Source organism: Wyeomyia smithii, chromosome 2, assembly GCF_029784165.1.
Source record: "Wyeomyia smithii strain HCP4-BCI-WySm-NY-G18 chromosome 2, ASM2978416v1, whole genome shotgun sequence".
Taxonomy (NCBI): Eukaryota; Metazoa; Arthropoda; class Insecta; order Diptera; family Culicidae; genus Wyeomyia; species Wyeomyia smithii.
Window position 1 is genome coordinate 276,685,103 of NC_073695.1, and position 20,462 is coordinate 276,705,564.

Consider the following 20,462-nt stretch of genomic DNA (forward strand, 5'->3'; position numbering starts at 1 on the left):
AGAGAAAAAATCTTCTTCTCAATTTGTGGGGGGCCCAAAAATGTGGAGGCCCGGGGCCCGGGCCTCCTGGGCCCCCCCATGAATCCGGCTCTGGATATACAATAACAAAAATCTGAAGAGATATTGGTTACACTGCAAGCGTTTTGTTTATCTTTTGACGGCGCGTCAAAACCGCTTCGAATAAATATAGAAATCGTTTATATAATTTAAATAATAATTTGATCAAGTAATTTTGAGTTAGGTGTTGAATGCTTCGACTACTGTACGAAGGAAAAGCATTCTACAGGTACGTAGTGTTGTTATTAGATTGTGTAATGTCTTACGAAAAGACCAAGTGATAGTGATTGTCATTCTTAAACTCATGTTATCAAAAACATCTCCAAAACCAGAAAAAAGAGCTTGTTTTCGAAATGCGGTTGTATTACTGATGAAAAACAACTTCAAACACAATATAATGACACAAGTTTTCAATTGCGCTTGTAGTACACTTATATGACTACTTTCGTTGTTACTTATTTTCTAACATGTTTTGTGTGTTACTTGGGTAACCACAACACGGTTACATACGTTAGCCAGTGTTTGTAGGAAACATGTGATTTATTTCAGTATACAAACGCATAAAGAATTGATGAAAATCAAGTTCATTGGTCACAAAAAAACAAACCTCATCCTCTTTGACAGTTCAGGAAGGTTTGTTTACGAGTTGTGATTCTGTGCCGTTGAAAGCGAAAACAACCACCACGAATAGAAAACGAAATGAAATGAAAAACCATATTTATGAAAGAACTCTTTACCAACGGACAGTGAAAAGCGCTAACGTTTGCTGTAAAAAAATGGACTTTTTCAAACGGTGATGAAAAAAAAAAACTAAGACAGATAATTGAGTTGGATAAATTTCCCATGGAAGTAATCATGTTAGCTTCCTCGCAAAAAATATAACGTCCTTGCGTGCGACCTTCCGGCAGTTGACCGGAACATTCGCCATGGCGGACGAAAACATGCGTGTAGGCATGTTTTTAGGCTCTTTCTTCGTTTTTTATATCAATTCCTCCTTCGTTTTCGCGACAAAATTGTTGGAAAAGATCTTGCGCTTTAAGTTTGCCCAAAAATTCTCGATGGGACGCGGCTGGGGTACCTTGGGCGGATTCGCCGACTTCTGTACCACATCGATATTCAGCCGCTCCATTTCCTCCAACGATCGCTTCGTGTAGTGAGCCGACGCCAAATCTGGCCAGAGCACCGTGTCTTCGTCCTTATGATATTTCTTGATGAACGACGCAACTTGTGGAAGGCACTTCGTATGATAAATGTCCCCGTTCACGGCCAGCCAGGAGCGATAGAAAAGCGGCTTAAACATCTGCTTCTCACTGATTGTCAGCCACAGCAGCACCTTCTTGGGGAACTTGGTGTGTGGAATAAATTTCACCTCGGAGTTCACTTCCTCCGTGGGAGAAGTGAAATACGAAGTTCCCTGCCAATCGTTGCCATCCAGGGTGTGATAGGTCTCATCGTCCATCACCACTGCCACGTCGCGATTCGCCGGAAAAATTGACTTGACCATCTCATTCAGGCGCTGTCGCTGCGTCTTTGCCTGTAGCTACGAGATCAACCTCCCGGCCAAGTGCACGCAGCGACTGAGTCACTTTTCCCTCGGTCTTCCTCTTCAGCATCCTTTGAAGCTTTTTGTCGCTCAGGGTCGTTGGCCGTCCGGAACCGGGCTTTCTTCCAATGCTCTGATCGTTGTCCAATAGTGTCATGGTGTTGTAGATGTCGGAATGGGCATACCCGGCGTCCACAAAGTGCCGCATGATGTCCGTTTTTGACACGGCGGGGTACCGTTCTTTGAGCACGCACACTTCTGAACGGAGTAGCTTCACTTTTTTCGCGATCACAGTTAGAGTTTGACTGATAGAGCTGTCAAATTTTTTTGCTAACTCATGGGTTACTATGATTGATGATGCATGAGTAGTTTCGTCAGTACAGTACGTAACATTTGCCAGTTTCGTTTCCTATTTTACAGAATGCATCCCAGTATAGAAAACAAAGTCGTAGTCCCACATCAAAAAACACTGGGGAAAACTCCGACATTACAATCAACAGAAACAGGTAGAAAGGGGCATCGAATATTTTTTACTGGGTATGCGCTCGAATATCAACGCATCACAAATGCGAAACGATTCGTACTTATCTTGCTAAATCCATTGAAATCGTTGCGTACTCGAGCGCTCATATAGCATGCAGTAACTACTTACCCGAAACACACTAGTTTAAAAAAAAAAACTAGTGAAAAAACACTTGAAATGCGAACTTTTACTAAGTACTACTTTAATTTTTGTTCAGAACGGTCTACATTTGAACTTAGAAAATCGTCATCTGCTTATAAAATGTGTTTATATCTTTATTCAAATAAAAATTGAGATTTATAAACACCATTCATGATGAAAGAATTCGAATAATCTGAAATTTAACTGAATTGTACGCTGCTTTGAAGTCTGGTGATGAATATGCAAATCGAATTCTTTAAATTCCTCGCCGGGTTTCTTTTTCAAAAGTATTCTGATAGCACTGGCCGATAACGAATTGGTCTGGAAATGGATATGGGGGATGTCAACATTTCGAGGTTTCGAACTGAAATCCGAAAACCTAAATTATGTAACCAATGTGACGCACGGAATCCACAGGTACGCGTTTCTAGATTTATAACACTGCTATCTATTTCTCTCTAAATGATTCTGGTACTTACGATCGTGTTTGCCTAGTTTCTGCTTTTTATTGATAAACAAAAGATCGAGTCAAATTTGGAAGAAATGCTGGTTCGAACGCAACAACTTACCACTTTTTCACTTTTACTATCGCGTATTTTATCACCCAACCATAAATCGCACTGTGACTATTTGGTGACACTTTTGGTCCAGGGGCTCGTGGGTGGCCTCTTTGTGGCTGTTGCGTAAGGCACGAAAGATCGTTGCTTTGTTATGATAGACATCCGATCAAATGTTTAGGTTCAGCGTGTGGGATATGCATGTTCTTACTCAACTTGCATGTTTATCTTCGAAGGAAACAGTGTGGTGACCTTGAAACGGCCAATTTATCGGTACTGAATAATAAGAAAACTTGAATTAGTTTCCAAAAATCTGAGACAGTATCTTAACGCTTCATATCTTAAGTTAAATTGCCAGTGGTGGTAAATGAGATTTGGTTGAACTGTACACTACCTTGAAAAGATGACTAGTCTGTAATTAAAATGCTTTAAATTACTGGCCTAGTTTTGCACTCGAAATCAGCTTCCGGCTAGAATTATACGGCACTATATTGAAATTCGCGGTTTTGGTATCTAAAGGCATAAAATTCTACATTTTATGGACATTGGAAGGGGCGACATACAGAGGTTCAAAAATCTGTATCATGTGACTAAAGAAATGTACATAATCCTCAAGCGCGCACGTTACGATTTATAACACTGTCATCAATATCACTTTCGAAAATTCTGGTAACGATTCTAGTCTGTGGAAAAAAGCAGGAGGGAATTGGATATGTAAATTAGATGAGTGAAGTGACCTAATGACTACAGATGAGGCGATTACGTCGCGGCTGTGGCAGATCAGCTAGAAGTTTGTACTTTTCATTCAGTTGATCAACAACGGTAGGCGTTGAAATATTTCACAACTTTCAACATTTCCGATAGGTGGCCGCATGCCGTTCTTTTTGAAAAAAAGCTTTCAGAGACTGAAGACTAAGCAGGCAGCTAGGCTTTCATGTCTAGCCAAAGTAGTGAGTTTCCGTGATGGCTCGATTTTTGCAGCAACATGTCTCGGTTACTCTGTAATCTACAACGACAAAAAGATTGAGTAAAAGCGTTTTAGTATTAAAACCAATTGCTAAAGGCTGTGTCACAATTTGCTCGTTGAATATACCTAAATTTATTGTTCTCGGATAGTGTTTCATAAATGTAATCGTAAACTGAATCAAATCAAAGGTAAAGTTGCTAGTCGAGCAAAAATCAGCCCGGAAATTGTGAATTCAGACTTCAAGTGACTAATAAGCAACTAACTGTGACAATTCTGGTCTATCAGCACCAGGAAAGAGGAATAAAATTGTGTATGTTATGTAATGGTGTCGAGTTTAGTGCGCTGGACAAGGGTCCTTTCTGGTGCGGCCTCAATTTCAGCTGCAGCCAGGAGCCAGCTCAATTCAAGTGTTTGTTAGAAGTTGAGATCGGTTGTGAAACTTCCGCCTAATCAACCACAGTGTCGGTTAAATATTGTGTGAGAAAAAGTAGGGACAGGCAACAGCTTAAACTTATTCCCAATCTGATCCGGATGACATAGGTGAGAGCGTTCATTTTATATTTTATTATATTTTTCGTTAAATGCTGGAGGATTCGATCAATGGGATAGTGAACAAGCAGTCTATTCGTGTTCGCGTGCATTTAATATTTAGAAGTAGCCATTTTGGGATAAAATTCATGCAGTCGAAACTAAACCACGGTTAGAAGTAGAGTTTGAATACCCGGCTTCACGCGTATTGTTCTACACAAAATAGCGTTAGTGATAGAGACCCCCATTGGATCATAATTTGTTAACAGTGACTAAACAAAATAGCTAAAGTTGTTTTGGTAAACATGCACATGGATTATGAGAGTTTGAAATGTAAGTTTTGCTACTAACCAGAATCGATGCTAACTATTTTTCGATTTTTCTAGCTTTTGAATAGTCGTTTTGAATATTATTTTATAATTATGGCTAGTTTGGCGTTTTGTTCGCAAATTTGAGACTACGTTTTGGCAAATATGTGTACCTGCATTTTTCAAATTATTAGGGCTTTGGATGCATGGAATTTCGCCAATTTTTGTATTTGAAAGGCGACTCTTGCGTAGACAAACAAAAGAAAATCGACGTGAAATGCCGCGTCCATTCGCGTCCACATCGGTAGAAAGGAATAGAGCGGTCGTGCATGATGCTTCGGTTCTGCCTTAAAGTCAGGAAATCGCTTTTTAAGACGGACGAATGTCGTTAGTCGACGTGTTAAGCAGAAAGCCATATCTCCGGGTGACCGAATATCTACCGTTATAATTTTCGGTATAAAGAGGGTCCTTCACGAAGAAACGATAGAAGTGGCGAGACGTTAACGTGGACTCAACTCCAGTAGTTTTCGTAAAATCGTGTAGTCAGCTGAGATAAATCAATGGGAGATACGTTTCGGTAGTTGTATAAGAACTTCATAAACAGATGTCCGAATGTCACGTCGATACCTTCCATGAGTTCGTGTTTTCTACAGATAGATTATCAACGCGATGTAGTTTTCGGTATAACCTCTTGGAGGAAACAATAGAAGTGTCGAGACGTTAACGTGGATAGAACTTTCGTAGCTCTTGTAACATTGTGTAGTCGACTGAGATACACCAATGGGAGACTCTCTTCGGTAGTTGCATGATGATTTGTTGAGGGAATGTTCGAATATTTTAGTCTGTATTAATTTAATCGCAGTTCCGGTATTCTCGCGTGCCCTTTTCTCGATGGTATATCAAACAGAACGAGTTCGAATCGCGTAATAATTTTCGCGGAGGTTAATATGAACTTGTAGGCGCGATATTTGCTATGAATCCGGTACCCGAATTCAGCGCATCGTTTACCAAAACGAAATCTGCTGCAAACCCTACCCTTTTCTCCAACATCCCAGTGATTTCTCGTGGAAGTGCAGAGGTGTTCTCGGCTTCCAATAAAGCGAGTATCACGTCAACATATTCCCATACACACTCCTTCTTTGACCTGCATTCGGATGCGGCCGGCGCTGGTATTGCCTAACATAAAGATAAGATCACCAGTTTTTACACATTGAGGATGAATGTAAGTCCCAAACATCACCCATTGGTTCTCTGTGTAATTACAGCTGATCTGGCAATAACGGAGTAGCAATCGCGGGCGGTCAATCATGCTCATGCTCATGCTTTAGTATTAAAACCAATTGCTAAAATGTGTAATAGAATTCAAAATAATTATCAATTAATTGTGTTATAGTCAAGTCTTTTGATCATGGTCTAGTATATCATTTATTCACGGATTTCGTGAAAATTTATAGCGCACATTCTCTCAACACAATGTTCATCCGTTCAATCTCTAGAAACAATTCGCGCAGCAACTGTTGCCCTTCGTTGTGACTACGTAACATTTGGCGGTCAGCCAGTAGTGCCAACTGCAACTCTCCAGCGTATGACAGCACAGCAAAGTTAAAACCCACCGTACCGAAAGCAGGCGGCCAATAGAACATGTCATGCAGTTCATACATCCCGATATGGATCCTCTTCGCAAGCGGTGGCATAACCGAGATGGATGCGATGATTCGGAACTGTTTCGCAAGGAAGGTGAGCAGTGGGCCCGGGAAAATTCCCGGCAGGAACGACATCATCCAGCGTGTGATCTACGAGAACATTGACAGCTCATGTAAACACGAATTTCGTTGACAGAACCTTGAATATGTTATATGTACCAGCATATCCGATGACGAACGCAGTTCCACCGTGGATTGTTTCAATTGTGCCAGCCTATATTTCAACTTTACGGCTCGGTTTGGGTCACTTAATTCAACTCCGGGAGAAAGCTTAAGCTTTTTCATGGGTGTGACGAATGCATTTTCGAACTGCATATCGGTTGGATCTAAAATTTAAAAACTTTAGCAAGTATTAAACATTGATTTACTTCCTACAACCTTGGTGTCTAATTCTAATTGGAGATGCTACTGTTAGAAACTTAGGGTATTGTCCTTTCGCTTTGAAATAATTATATAATGTTCCGGAAAGTGCTGTTAGTAACACACTTGAATATTGAACCCTTGATAGTTTGATGTGGATATTTTCTAGTAATTGGTGCCATCGATTTGACTCTAAAACAGAACTTTCGTTTTGCCAACAAGTGATCTTACTCGATCCTAATGCGTCAATTTGCCAATCATTTGCGTGCTGTTCATGGGACATAACTCGGAAGAGGTATGCTGGAATGTTATATACTGACGAAATGACTAACGCGATTGACTCGCGAATGCTTCGCTTCTTGAAGTTATTAAGAGATGGCATACACTCGGAATAATTTCCAAGATCAGCGATTTCTGTTAAAATAAAATGCAGCACAGAATATCCATCACCCAGAGAATGATGGAATCGAAACAGGATCTGAAAACAGAAACATTGACTCAAAATAAGGGAAAATGTTTTAACACTGACTCACGAAATATCGAGCAGAGCCTCGTGGTTTGTCCTTGACAGCTTGGTTTCCTATTAATATCTCACATGCTGCACTGTGATTGGCCGGTAATTTTGCCGTACTCAAGTCACTCACAATTTCACGCAAACGGGCTTCATCGATGTTCATTTCAGTGTCAATTGTTCGTATCATATCAACAATATCCAGATTAAGATCATTCGACCAGAACGCATAACCGAAAGCATGATTCCGCTTCCAAAATGCTTTCGAAAATTTGTTACTTGGGTACTTTTTTACTGCGTTAACCCTTTTTCTCAGAATTTGTAGAATGTCCTTTGCTGTATTTTGGCCGTGCTTAGAAGGTTCGATAAAGCACAAAATATTGACTACTCCGCAATCCGTTTCACTGACGCACCACATTGCATCGGCTCCCTGCAGTAGTCCTTTGAAATGTTGACCATATTTGCACCATAAAATCAACCTAATCACAGTACGATAAAATATAAATCCAGCTAAAATGATGAGCACTATTGGAACGAATGGAATTAAACAGATAAACGCAGCGAGTCGCCTCATGTCGATAAATGATAACGTTGCACTAGTGAATTCCGAAATACCTGCGCTATAATAACAAACCGTTTAGGTGTTCCTAGGCAACTTAACCACTCGAAGGTTCATTCGCGATTGATAGAATTTATTCAGTGCACTCGATTCAGCGACGCCAGCTGAGGAAGGTGCATTAAAAGTGGTAAGATTAACGCTTTATGTTACATGGAGGTGAGGAAGCTAACCTTGCAGCGATTATCATCGCACGCGGCGCTTCGACTGATAGACGAATGAGGTTTGCAAATCTATTATTTAAATGTTCAGTGTACGCTTTGCTTTGCATATTGCTCTGATATTAAATTTTCTCGTATTTTAATCAGTTAAAATGACTTTGCTATGTGAATATGGAGATTCCTCAGAAATTCCATAGCTTTTGCTGCGGTTCTGAAAGATTCCATTAACTGAAAGTTATGAATTAGTTGCTGACATGAATTTTTTGTGAATTAATTATTTGGAGGCTTTATCTATCGTTCAAAGAAAATATAATAATGATAAATTGTAGCAAACTGCTGTTTATCAAGCTATCTGTCCGAAGTGTAATAGAACTCAAAGCAAAAGTCTATTCTCAAAAAATCGAACAATTTTAATTAGTAATAGGCGATTGAAGTGATTTTGATTTGCCAAGAGAGTTACTAAAGTTAAGTAAAAGTTAATAATCGTGATCGGAGAGAAGTGACCCATAATTGTGATAATTTCGTTGATATCGCTCAGAATTGTGGGTTAGTCAATATTTTACCTATTTTCGATGCTTTTGGGGGAAAATACACTTAGTAAAATAGCTTTTTTCTTGCTTTGACATCGATAAAATAACTGTTGTAATGATTTTCGACGATTTTATGAACTAAATCGTCGCCCGCTATCTTGAATGCCAAAAGTGACCCGTAATTGCGTCCTTTGCCCTGCAAATAATAATATACATTTCAATCGTATTATACAAATCAGTTGGAGTGAAATCCATTGATAATCGAAAGTACACATCAGAACAAAGAAATTGATATTAAAACATTGGTGGTTTAACATTTCTTAAATTTAATATCCATTCCCCAACATTCAGGCTTCACCTTGACTGACCCAAAATTGTGGAGGGAGTTATAGTAAAGGGTCCGTTAATTGAGTTGCTACATTGAAACAAACAGATAAATCTATAAAAAAAGCTTTATTTCAAATTAATTTGATTTCACTTTAAAACATACCTATCACTTTTTGAAAATTAACGAGCAAGTTCAGACTGTTTGCCCATGAGTTTATCCACTCACCGCAGACGAAAGTGGAGCGCATCGCACATGTCCCGCAGGTGCTGTTATGGTATTTTACCCTTGGCTGACGCTAGATGTCGCTTCAGGACTTCTACACGCTCATGTTTGTTCAGAGCAGAGTTGGGCTTTCTCGCTTTGTGAGCCGGCATCATTTCAGCCCTTGGTACCAATATGATGACGAACGTTTCAAAAATTGTCTCTCAAATTGCGAGTGTCGGTTGTTTTGAAGAAGTCGAAACGAAACTGGATTGAATGTCTTTCTAGCTTACAATTGAGTGTTCAGTCGGCTTCTATGTACCTTTAGATTACTCAAGCTATTTTACGGTCAGGTTAGTGTTTTCGATAATGATTCTAGGGGCAAAAAAAAAACAAAGCAATTGGACTCTTATGTATTTTTCCATTTTAGAAAACCATTTTTATGGTTCAAAAAATGAAACATTTCCTGCGTCTATTTATTTCTGCTCGAAAGAAGTTTTGCTCGAAAGGGGCGCGTGTAAAGCTTAACAATCCATTAGACCTTTCTTCAGCTGCTGTTTTGACTGACGTTGAGTAGCAGCCGCTTGATACATCAACAAGAGCGAACGCTAGCGTTGAGTCAACTGCTGAAGTAATAGATCTTGCGATTTCTCAAACACTGGAGCAGACAATTTTACCAGTCATTCCATTAGACTTGCGAACCATAAACATCAGCCAACTTGAAAATCAAAACGAGCTTGTTTCATCTGAACAAGCATCTGTGACAAAGACCGAAGAGAGCAGCTTGAAGTCTACTAAATCTAGTTCCCCGCTTATTATTATTCAATCACCTCCTAATGCTCAGTCAATCGTTCAAGTGATAATTAATCAGTAGTCCAAAGTGATTCTCTATCGCTTTTGATAATTTCAAAAGGATATGTGGTGAAAAATTTTCACTCGTGATTACTTTGTTTGTTTCGTTTTTCACTTTCGATTTTGTTTTACACGTGTAAATATATATAACACGCGCAAACCGAAAAGCTAATTTTCTTTTTTTGAAATAATTAAGCAAGGATGAAAACTGGATGTTCTACGGGGTGTTGTGATTTCCAGAAAGCATGTATTCAAGTATATTACATGCAAGCTCTCATGTAATATAGGGTGGTAAACGGCTTCGGCAGTGGGTTTTTGGCAGGTTCCTGCATAAGATCGCTGTAGAAAACCTGCCGAAGTACATGCAAGATTGAGATTTGAATTGCCTTATAGTTTGGAGGTTTCAACCAAGAAATACATTAGAGAATTATCGAATGACTAGTTCCCTATACCTTCTATACTTTATATTTCATGAGTACAATTTTATATCATTGTGAGACAAATCTTTAGAGTATGGCATCATTTTATGTAGTTGATGCAATGTTGGATGTATTGCAAAAATTGCAGCTTAAAGCTGTTGTACTGAATAAGTCGGTGAGAGAATTTTCGTCTTCAAGTAACGAAAATTTTCAGTATTGATTCGCCTGAAATTATCTTTAACGATTCTTTTTGATTTTTGTAACTAAGCAGCCGTATCATTGTTGATCAATGAAAATCAACGAAATGATTGCATGCGATAAAAAATCGGAAGTGATTCCCCGAGTGAGTAATTTTTTCCATCCTTGGTCACTGTCATTTCGGCGAGCTGAGAAAACATTCCGTGGAAACGTCCCGAAAGATTACAGATCCGATCGCAAGTTGTTCGCCTCTAAAGAGAGCAAAATGTTCATCAGGTAGTTTGTTTTCATTTGAACATGGAAAAATATTAATAAACTACTTTCTCATAGGAATATCGTCGAGGCTGAGTGATACGCCTAAATTTGGAACAGGATTAACACCTCAAGAAACCCAATTTTCAATGCGAGTGTGCAAAAAAATGTTCACGAGCACCTTCGATACCAGCGATCTAAAACTCCGGACTTTGGCATCGAAAAGTCGAAGATGATCGCCGCGAGTTTAACTCCAGCCGTCGTGGAATTAGCAATCAGCATCGAAAGTTAATTGAAAATCACTTCAACAGTTTCCTAGCATATTCGAGTCATTATACTTGAGATAAGTCCAATCGACGGTACCTTGCGAGTGATTTAAAAATCGTCAAAATGTATCAAATGTATCCAGAGAAGTGCTCAACCGACAATGTTTAGACTCCGGTGATCGTGATCGATGTGTCCGGCGAAATCTGATCACGGCATGTTTTGCTACTACGTTGATGAAAAAAACAAAATTTAGAGACGAATGACCACCGCGGTTAAAATCCATCAAAAAAAAAAAGAAAAGTTGATGAAAACTAGGCAGGGATGTTCAGATTTGTTTTCAAAATAAATAACATTCGAGTCTGTGCATTTTTTTTTTCTAATTTGCAGTTCTATGCAAGTTTCAGAAGATTTTACTCGAGCCTTCAGCTATTTGTACAGACTCTCTGAAAATGTGTGCGGATTATCGCTAACTTTTTCTTGTACAAGCGCATTTTTTCGAACTTCATGTTTTTCTTAAATTTCGAACAGGTTTGACAGGTTTTCGAGCAATTGCAGACATTTTTAGAAAATATGAGGTATTTTTTTATTTTCTTTGCAGAGATCAATCACTGCAGCAATTTCAATTCTATCATGATAATGCGGCAAATCGAGCTAAAACGTTACAATACATTAAGAAAACATTGTCCATCGAGTGAATTTTTCAAGCCCTTACGTGCTTTCTATGAATTCCGAAAGTATGGTTGATTATAAATGAAAATAAACTAAAGTCACAATAAATGGAAGTACATGTTTGAGTTGCATATTTTTTTTCAACGCACACGCAACGCAAACTATTACAATACTTCTTACCAAATGATGCGTTATTCGTGTGGTTCAAATTGACAGTTTATGCCAGCTCATTCTGTTTTTTTAAACATTCCTACAGTTTTGTGTCTGTTTCTTCCTGCCAGATTAAGACCCTTCCGGTAGTTGAGTCTAAAACATAACTTACGGAAGACTTCTTGCTCAATGTTACGTATGTCTCAAGTTTACAGTATAAACACATTGAACGCGTTGATAAATGTTTCTTCATGTGTGGTATTGAACGATCTTTGGCAAACGGTCATATGAAACATCCTTGACGTGGTTCTAAAAATATTAAAAACGACGGCTTCGGAAAAAATCCTTTACATGGAATAGTTCAATGGGAAGAGGTAAATTTACATTAACAAACGATTGACAAAATATAATTTACAGATGATCCATCAAAAACACTTAACGTTCCAGTCACCGTGGTTCGAGGACAGTTTTTGGATGACTCGGAGGAACCTGCCATCCACAAGCGAATCAGTAAATCAGATTCTGTGATGATAGGAAAGTTGAAGTTAGCGTTTAAAGTTCTAACTTTGTTGAACATTTTGGTAAAATCTTTTTATTGATTTTCAGGACAAAAACAATTCAGAGTTAAGATATAAATGGATTTTGAGTACTTTTACCTCATAACGTATAGGTTATTTTGGTTTACCGTGTTGGTTCTCCCGCTGGTCAGAGACTGGGGCTAGAGACGTAAAAGAGCAAATTGAAATCTTTCCGAAATAGTGCTTGGTTTCATCTAGGCAACGCGTGGTGGCGCACATGTGCGCTCTTTCGGTATTCAACGAAAAGCATGCGTTAAGCTAAGCCACACTGAGGTTGTTAATTTTTCATTCCGGACAATTGTTTAAAATGTTTCGTTGAGATTTTCAATAATTTTACTCGGAAATCTGTTGTATTAAAGTTACATAAGTAGAAATGTAATATTTCTACATGGTTAACCCTCTCCCGCTCACAAGATTTATCATTAAAATTTATTGCTTCACGAGAAAATTCAAGCTGAACACTTTGTAGACTAACTGAAATTACTGTCAACTGTAGTATTTTGAAGAAAATGGCCAGTGATGCTCTGAGGCAGCATATAAAAGTTTATGAAACAATCGTAAGCACAACAAACTGTTTTATGTCAAGATATGATGATTATAACTCTTGGTGCTTTAGAGTCATCATGAGCGGGAAAGGGTTAAAGGGACGAGGGTGTCACCTCTCGCGGTGAGAGATCATCCTTGACCCAGAAATTACATTTAAATTGTCATTTCTCATTGTGTAAAATTGGTATAAACGGTTATCCAAATGGTTAAAATCCTCAAAATAAATAACAAATGTGAGTTGAAGCCATAAGAAAGTCATGCCTTGAAACAGTTTATTTTAGGCTTCAATTTTGATTACATTCGATCCGACACTCACAAATCCTCCAGCATGGTTGCCATTCGCTCGATTTCGTTAATCGTTTCCAGCAGAATGGTGTGTGCTTCCTCCTCGGTCCGAATCACCGCTCGGTCAGCCAGTATGCCCAGCTGCAGCTTGCCCCCGTAGGTTAACAGCGTCAGTCCGACTGCGGTTTGTCCGATGTTGGGAATCCAGAAGCTGAGATTTTTCAGCTCGTGTCCATTGATTCGAGGCTTTTGCTGCGGTCCCGGAAGATTCGAAATGGCCAATGTACTGTGCGCGCTAGTTAGAATCTTTCGCAAGAGCGAATCGGGAAATAGACAGGCCACCGAAGACATGATCCAGTAGTTGATCTAAAAATTAGAGAGCTTTAAGTTTTCATATCTTGCAATTCCCACACTTCCGTACCAAATAGTCTGGTGAAGATCGAAGATTATCCGAATGTTGTTTTATCTGAGTCAAACGACTGAGCAGGTTCTGTAGACGGTTCGGATCATCCAAGTCGATACCAGGAACAATTGGTAACGTCTGGAGGGCAACAGAGAACCGATTATGCAGCTTCAGTTGTGGTGCTAGAAAGAATCTACATGTAAGTGGTTCAACTGAGAAATTTATCAGAACTCACATTCTCTTTCAATTCTAATAGGAAGCACAACTGTGATATTTTTTGGCATTTGCTTGCTGCTTCGCTCAAAATACCTCTGTAAGCTACTGGACAGAGCTGTCAAGAAAGCATCGGAGAATCTGGCCCCAGGGACCATCTGTTTGGTACGTTTGATCACTTCGATCCAGTGCGTATCACTGGTTTCCTCTTCATGAATCCAGCTAACGACTTTCTGGTTCAATAGTTCACTAGTATGAATACAATTATCATCAACCGCCCGATGGGACACTTCATGAAAAAATGCTGGTGCCGTGAAAATGGTCCAAAGCAGACGCAAATTTTTACGTTTCCACTCATACAATTCCTGCGGGGAAGGAACTTTCTGTAGGAGTTTGCTGATTACACTTTTCTTCGGCATAGATTGAAGTGTATGTTCGTTGAGAATGTACTCGATGTTCATCACTTTGAAACTAGACAGTCGTTTCCATCTCGATGGAACCTCTTTATCGACAATCGATTCCAACAATAATCGTAGCAAGGCTACTCCATCACCCAGAGAATGATGAACTCGAAAAATGATCTACGAAAAATCAAAAAAGTTATTCAATACCCATCGTCTTATATCTCCGCACCCACCGGAAATCTAAGAATTTTTCGTCTACTATCTAGTAACGGCTGTCTGCCAACGAGAATTTCCCATGACGAGGTGTGATTTCCTGGCAAGTCACGATTATTGATTTTGCTTAACAAACTGCGCAGTTTGTTGCTGTCGATAAACTGTTCGCCCTTATCCAGTGGGATATACTCCAGATAGCGTATGTAGTCCTCAACGGTCAACTCTGACTGATCGCTCCAGTAGTGGTATCCCAGTTCTAGGTTTCGTTTCCAGAACATTTTCGGATGTGGTTGATAGCTTCCTAGTAATCTAGCAGAAATACGCTTCCTCAAAACCAGAAGCAATTCTGCACTGGTCGGATGTTCTTTATGTTCTAGTTTTTGGACAGGTTCCTCCACATAGGCCATGATATTGATCATGCCCCGTGAGTTGTCCCTTTCGATAGCCCACACTACATCAGCTCCGTCTAAAAGACCTTTGAAGTGTGTCCCGTAACGCCGTCGTAGAATCAACGCTACTATCGACCGATAACACTTAAATCCGAAGTAAATAAGAATGAACAAAGGTGAAAGTAGCACGAACTCGAAGAACATCATCAAAACGAAGGAAAACCTTCGCACATCCGAAAATTTCAGACACTTGATCCAGTTGAAGGTTTTTGATCCGGCAAGTTCTTCCTTCATTCGAGTTAGCTTGTGACTTAGGAACAGTATTAGTAGAACTCCGGTTAGTATTCCTAGATGTACTGAAGAGATCATCGTTTCGAGTGACCTACAATCAAAAGTATATCGCAACATTGAATTAGCAAGATCAAACTGCGTTACGAAACTAATTACACGACTTCACTTTCCACACCGGCGTCCTGTTTTTGCATCGCTCGCGGGCCAAACGGAATACTGATGTTTCCCTGACGGGACACGATCTCCCAAAAGGAGCCCTGTTCTCTGGCCCACTGCAGCCAGGTAGTAGCAGGTTGTAATTGAGAGGTTATCATGTTAATGCTGTTACTCAACTAATTGTCTATTGATAACACCGGAATGAAAATTGACAAGATGAACTTGATAGTAAAGCGTTGTTTAACGGAATGAACCGTTCGGGTCGTAAAATCTGCTTTTTATACTCAGCCTGATGTGCTGTGGTGTTTTCTATTCAAGTGTATTCTAACGATAGGGATGTCCCATATGATATATCCCTGATTTTTGTCTTTTATTCAAAAAAATTTAACCGATGCTAGTAATTTCAATGATTGTAAAAACTTGTTAATTAACTGCTCTGAAGAGTGTGAACCCCAATTATATTGAGTAATTGATTTTTTCCGCTGTTTTTAACATTAGTACATTGTCGGCCGCTTTGTGATTGTGCTTAATATTGATGCTCGTTATATTCATATTTTTCTATGAGTATTAGGAAACCTTATCAGTGCTTTCTGCTCAGGGATTCCTGAGTCTTTTCAACGATGCCCACAGTGTAGGATTCGAATGCTTTCCATTTCCTATGTCTGTTTCAAAAAATCCTATATAGTTGTACAGTAACGTTAACAATCTTACGTCTCTGTGGAATTGACCTGTCTGACTTCATAAGACTTGCAGAATGCATCCGCGCAGTTCCGTTGCTCAATAATTCTTAACCGTCCGGATTAGCAGAGAAAACGTGCTGCGTCAATAGGAGACAGTCTATTTTTTTCTTCATATTTGGGAGACAGTAGGCCGTTACAAATTTTATTTTCATTTTATGTCACCCCCCCACCCTTAAAAAATCTTAAAAAAACAGAAGGGAAGAAAAAAAAGTTCAAACCATTTCGTTAATATTATTGGTTCTTCGACAGCGTATATGCTTAACTCAGCAACAAACAAACAAGTCCAGTGACAGCGAGAATGTCGTCAAAAGCAAGCAGTATGATTAACAATAATATTAAAGTGTTATTTTTCAACATTTATTTGAGTTCTAAAAACATCGTAACTTGTGTTGTTTCACCCTCCCCTTGGCTAACTTTGATAACCTTGGACATAAAAAGAGTTCGAAATTTGTATCAGCCTCAGCAACGTCATATCTCTTAACTCTTTTCGAAAATGTCAAAAAAATTAAAATTGTCAAAAACTTAAAATACCTGGCGAATATGGCGGGTAAGGAAGGACTTCCTATATGAGCGTTTCTATGTAAGTTTCAACGGTTTTGGCAATATGAGGGGAAGCGTTGCCATGCATTAGAATCACTTTTTCGTGCCACTGATAAATAAACCTACCAAATACATAGCATAACCTTGCTTGGTTGAGCCGACGACGTAGAAGCATGACCGAGTAGTTACCATGACTTTCTTTTCTTCACAGCAACCGTAATGAATCGATTTCTCATCACTCGTCACGATGCGATGCAGAAAACCCTTCCCTTGTTTGCCGCTAGAGCAGTCGTTTACAGGCGAAAAACCAAAGGTTTTAGGCCATTCTCCATGCGTACAGTCGTCAACATCAAAATTACCGAGCTAACAAATGTGAGACATCTGGACTAGACCTGCTCTTCTAGATATATAAGAAGTATTCGGCAGTGTTCGGTATGGATTTACCTACAGAATGAACACAGCCATTGTTTTTTATAATGACAAAAGCATTTCCGTGACAAAAAACAGTCTTCGCGTCATATGCATTCGATTTGCTCTGAATGCATCATAAACACAATAATCTTTTTTCTTCATTAGATTGGAGCTAAAGGGTGTCCACGATGAAATTGTAACGCTAACTTTTTAACCGTTGGGTAGAATTTAATGAAAATTTGGGTGGATTTAGTTCATAGTGCATTATTTACATCCTGCAAGTTTTAAAGCCCTGTGATCAAAACTCGCGGAAATGGAGTCGAAAGAACAGCTCGTGCGTGATAAAATCTTGCGCATTCATCTCGAGAACAAGGATCTCTCGCATCGTTCCATCGCTGAAACGTTGGGAATCGCGAATTCCACGGTGTCGCGAGTGATTAAGCGGTTCGAGGAACGCTTGACCACCGATCGGAAGCCCAGAAATGAAGGAAAAAGTATTCCGTACAACACCAAAAATCACAACCGCGTAGTTAGGATTTGACCTCATGCCACTACTCCAAGGACGTGCTGAAGTGGTATGCGGACAATAAGGTCAATTTCGTGCCGAAAATGTTCAACCCTCCCAACACTCCGAAGCTCCGCCCCATCGAAAAGTACTGGGCGATTATGAAGCAGCACCTTCTTAAACAACTTATGGTAGTGAAGACAGTCGAGGAACTAAAGAAAGTATGGGTTTACATGCAAAAAACGGTTGATTCACAGGTTGTGCACAATCTTATGGCCGGGGTTAAGGCCAAGGTGCGGGCATTTGCTTATGGACTGTAAATGAAATTCGAGTAAAATGGTAAAATGAAGTTTAATATTTTTTTTTTCAATTCCTGAAAATTTGATGGCAATCGGATGAATACTCGAATTTTGCGATTCAATTTTGTGTGTGGCAATTTCATCGTGGACACCCTTTACTTCTTTCAACGCAAACAATGCTCGATGCTTATAGCAGTTGTTCTCAACCGGGGATCTAAGACCGGCAGGGCCGGCGTCTCACTATTTTCTCGAGTGGGTAGTAAGGAAGGTTCATGGTGGACGAAAACATGTGTGTAGGAAAGTTTTTGAATTCCTCCTTCGTTTTATTTATATATTTTCGCTACAAAATTGTTGGAGTTGATCTTACGCTTCAGTTCTACACAGAAATTCTCAAGAGGGCGCAGCTATAGGACGCTCCATCTCCTTTAACGATTGCTTCGAGTAGTGGGTCGATAGCAGATCCAGCCAGTACACTACGTTTTCGCCCTTATGATATTTCTTGATGAACGATGCACCTTCCGGTCGGCACTTCTTACTATAAATTTCCCCGTTCACAGCCAGTCCGCAGCGAACGAAGAGCAGTTGTGACAGCCCCTTCTTGCTGATTGTCAGCCACAGCAGCACCTTCTTGGGGAACTTGGTGTGTCAAATGATCTTCACCTCGGAGCTCATTTCCATCGTAAAATACGAAGTGCCCTGCCAGTCGTTGCCATTCATGTTTGCAGGTAGTTTTCACAGTTTGGCCGGTGGCATTAATCTCTCAACCAAGCGCACGCAGCGATGTAGCCATTTTTCCCTCGGCCTTCCTCTCAGCATTCTTTGGGGCTTCTTATCACTCAGGGTCGTCGGCCGTTTGGATCCCGGCTTTCTTTCGATGCGTTGTTTGTTGTCCAATAGTGCCAAGATATTATAGATGCCGAAACGGACTTCTGGTAAGGCTTCACTTACAGTTGCGAAGGTCTCACTTTTTGATCACAATCGAAATTTTGTTTGATAACAAATCGCTCAGAAATGCATGAAATCTGTAGCTTTCTAAACTCTCGCTCAGCTAAGTTTCGAACATAGAAAACATTACATTTTTCTTGGTTTTGTCAGATAATTCCGTGTGGGTAAGTACCCACAGGGATATTTTCTGAGTGGGTACTACTACCCATACTACCCACATCAACCGCCGGCCCTGAAGACCGGCAATGGGCCGCGAGGCTCATTTTGGGATGTCGCGAAGCCCTTGGTAAATTTGACAGGTAATGAATTTTTTTTCTAGATACCTCTGTGAAAGCGGATTTTCAAATGTTTTGCGTAACAGAACCATAACGGAAACCAAATTAGACTTGTAGGACGATATTAGACTGAAAAAACGCAGCCTCACAGCTTCGCAATGGGGAGCCAAAAGATTGGAAACAACTGCTCTATTTTGCCGTGTCCAACGTACAGATGAGCAATTCTCGCTGAATCCGTCCCACTGGTGACATGAGGTCTTTCAAAAAGGTTGTTTTTGTGTCTAAATGATTGAAAGTAGTGAAAAAATGAGAAAACCACTTTGGTTAGTTCATATTGATGGACCCCTCGGGCACAAATCGGTTAAACGGTTTTTAGAAAAATTGATCTTTGAGCAATTCTTGATCTTTTTTTTGATTTATTTCTTTTGAAATTCTCATTGAAATCCCTACAACCAGCACATCGTTTTAATAAGGAATGATAGAGCTTTCATTTGAAAAAGAAAAAAATTGGCCGCCACTGTGGATCTCTCAGAAAAACGTGTTTTTGAGCAAGTTCGCAAAAACTGATTTTAAATTTGACATCACCATTGGAAAGCTGAGAAAAAATGCTTTAAAACACATTTGAAACATTAGGTGAGCATTGAGTTTAGCTTGTCTTTCTGGTCACTTTTTAAAATCGAGCTTCAAACAGTTCAACACATGACGCGCGGCCAATATCAAATCAACGCAATATACTGAGCCTGTGGTATGTATGTTTTTGTATTTTACAGCCTTCAAAAGAGCCTTACTCAAAAATTTACGACGATTTTGAAATTTCGACCAACGATTTAGGACGTCATAACGAATCGAAATGGTGTACTCAGACCATTTGGTGCATTTCTTTTATAATAATGGTCTTGGAGAGTACTGTGTTCATATGATAGTTCAGACCCCTCCCCCTATAGAAAGCAGGACTCCCACATGAATAAAACACAAATTTCGGCATAACTCAAGAAATAATCAAGCAACTAAGGCAAAATTTGAAGGTTTTGAATATGAGAAATGTTTATATGGTGGTTTGACATAACTCATTACTCTGAAGAAGTGGGGATCAGAGTTTCTGGGATCGGTAAATATTAAAAATTGACTTCAAATTGCAGTTTTTTTACATGGCTGGGAAAAACGGACACCTGGGTTGGGTAGGATAGACACTACGATGGTAAAGGTGTACTCCGCAGGAAAGATGTAGTACATTACGTATTCTTGTGTTTTATGTGTTAAATGATGATCTTAAACTAAAGTGACCAGATAGTTGAAGCTTCAATGCGGGACACACCTATTTAATTGGGCGTCGGACGGAGAGGAGGAGGGATAAGGGTTGGGTAGTTACCTTGAAACGGTAAAAAATCACACGAGAATTGTTTCAAAAGCCAGCGGAATACTTTTTCA

The 20,462-nt window shown here is 39.6% G+C and overlaps 2 protein-coding genes across 3 annotated transcripts; both read right to left on the reverse strand.

Annotated features, from left to right (window-relative positions):
- Positions 1-6,038: 6,038 nt before the first annotated feature.
- LOC129723552 (uncharacterized) lies at positions 6,039-7,893 on the reverse strand. 2 transcript variants are annotated; one of them, XM_055677843.1, is made up of 5 exons: positions 7,814-7,873; positions 7,221-7,677; positions 6,706-7,165; positions 6,487-6,653; positions 6,039-6,417 (listed from the first exon to the last, which is right to left on the reverse strand). In XM_055677843.1, the coding sequence occupies exons 2-5, from the start codon at positions 7,614-7,616 to the stop codon at positions 6,073-6,075; spliced, it is 1,368 nt and encodes a 455-aa protein (XP_055533818.1). In that variant the 5' UTR covers positions 7,617-7,677; positions 7,814-7,873; the 3' UTR covers positions 6,039-6,072. The 2 variants fall into 2 exon arrangements, with proteins under 2 accessions (XP_055533818.1, XP_055533817.1); XM_055677842.1 differs by having other exon boundaries at positions 7,221-7,893.
- Positions 7,894-13,199: 5,306 nt separating this feature from the next.
- On the reverse strand, positions 13,200-15,579 carry LOC129721946 (uncharacterized). Its single transcript, XM_055675080.1, has 5 exons — positions 15,320-15,579; positions 14,504-15,254; positions 13,889-14,447; positions 13,672-13,835; positions 13,200-13,616 (listed from the first exon to the last, which is right to left on the reverse strand). The coding sequence occupies exons 1-5, from the start codon at positions 15,475-15,477 to the stop codon at positions 13,278-13,280; spliced, it is 1,971 nt and encodes a 656-aa protein (XP_055531055.1). The 5' UTR covers positions 15,478-15,579; the 3' UTR covers positions 13,200-13,277.
- Between the last annotated feature and the right edge of the window lie 4,883 nt (positions 15,580-20,462).

Excerpts from the sequence above, each read along its gene's own strand:
- LOC129723552 (XM_055677842.1), bottom strand. The coding sequence starts at position 7,772 with ATGAGGCGACTCGCTGCGTTTATCTGTTTAATTCCATTCGTTCCAATA. Across the intron at positions 6,654-6,705 it reads AATTAGAATTAGACACCAAG|ATCCAACCGATATGCAGTTC; the intron begins GTTGTAGGAAGT and ends TTTAAATTTTAG. Across the intron at positions 6,418-6,486 it reads GTTCGTCATCGGATATGCTG|ATCACACGCTGGATGATGTC; the intron begins GTACATATAACA and ends ATGTTCTCGTAG.
- LOC129721946 (XM_055675080.1), bottom strand. The coding sequence starts at position 15,477 with ATGATAACCTCTCAATTACAACCTGCTACTACCTGGCTGCAGTGGGCC. Across the intron at positions 15,255-15,319 it reads GGTGTGGAAAGTGAAGTCGT|GTCACTCGAAACGATGATCT; the intron begins GTAATTAGTTTC and ends TTTTGATTGTAG. Across the intron at positions 13,836-13,888 it reads TATTAGAATTGAAAGAGAAT|CACCACAACTGAAGCTGCAT; the intron begins GTGAGTTCTGAT and ends GATTCTTTCTAG.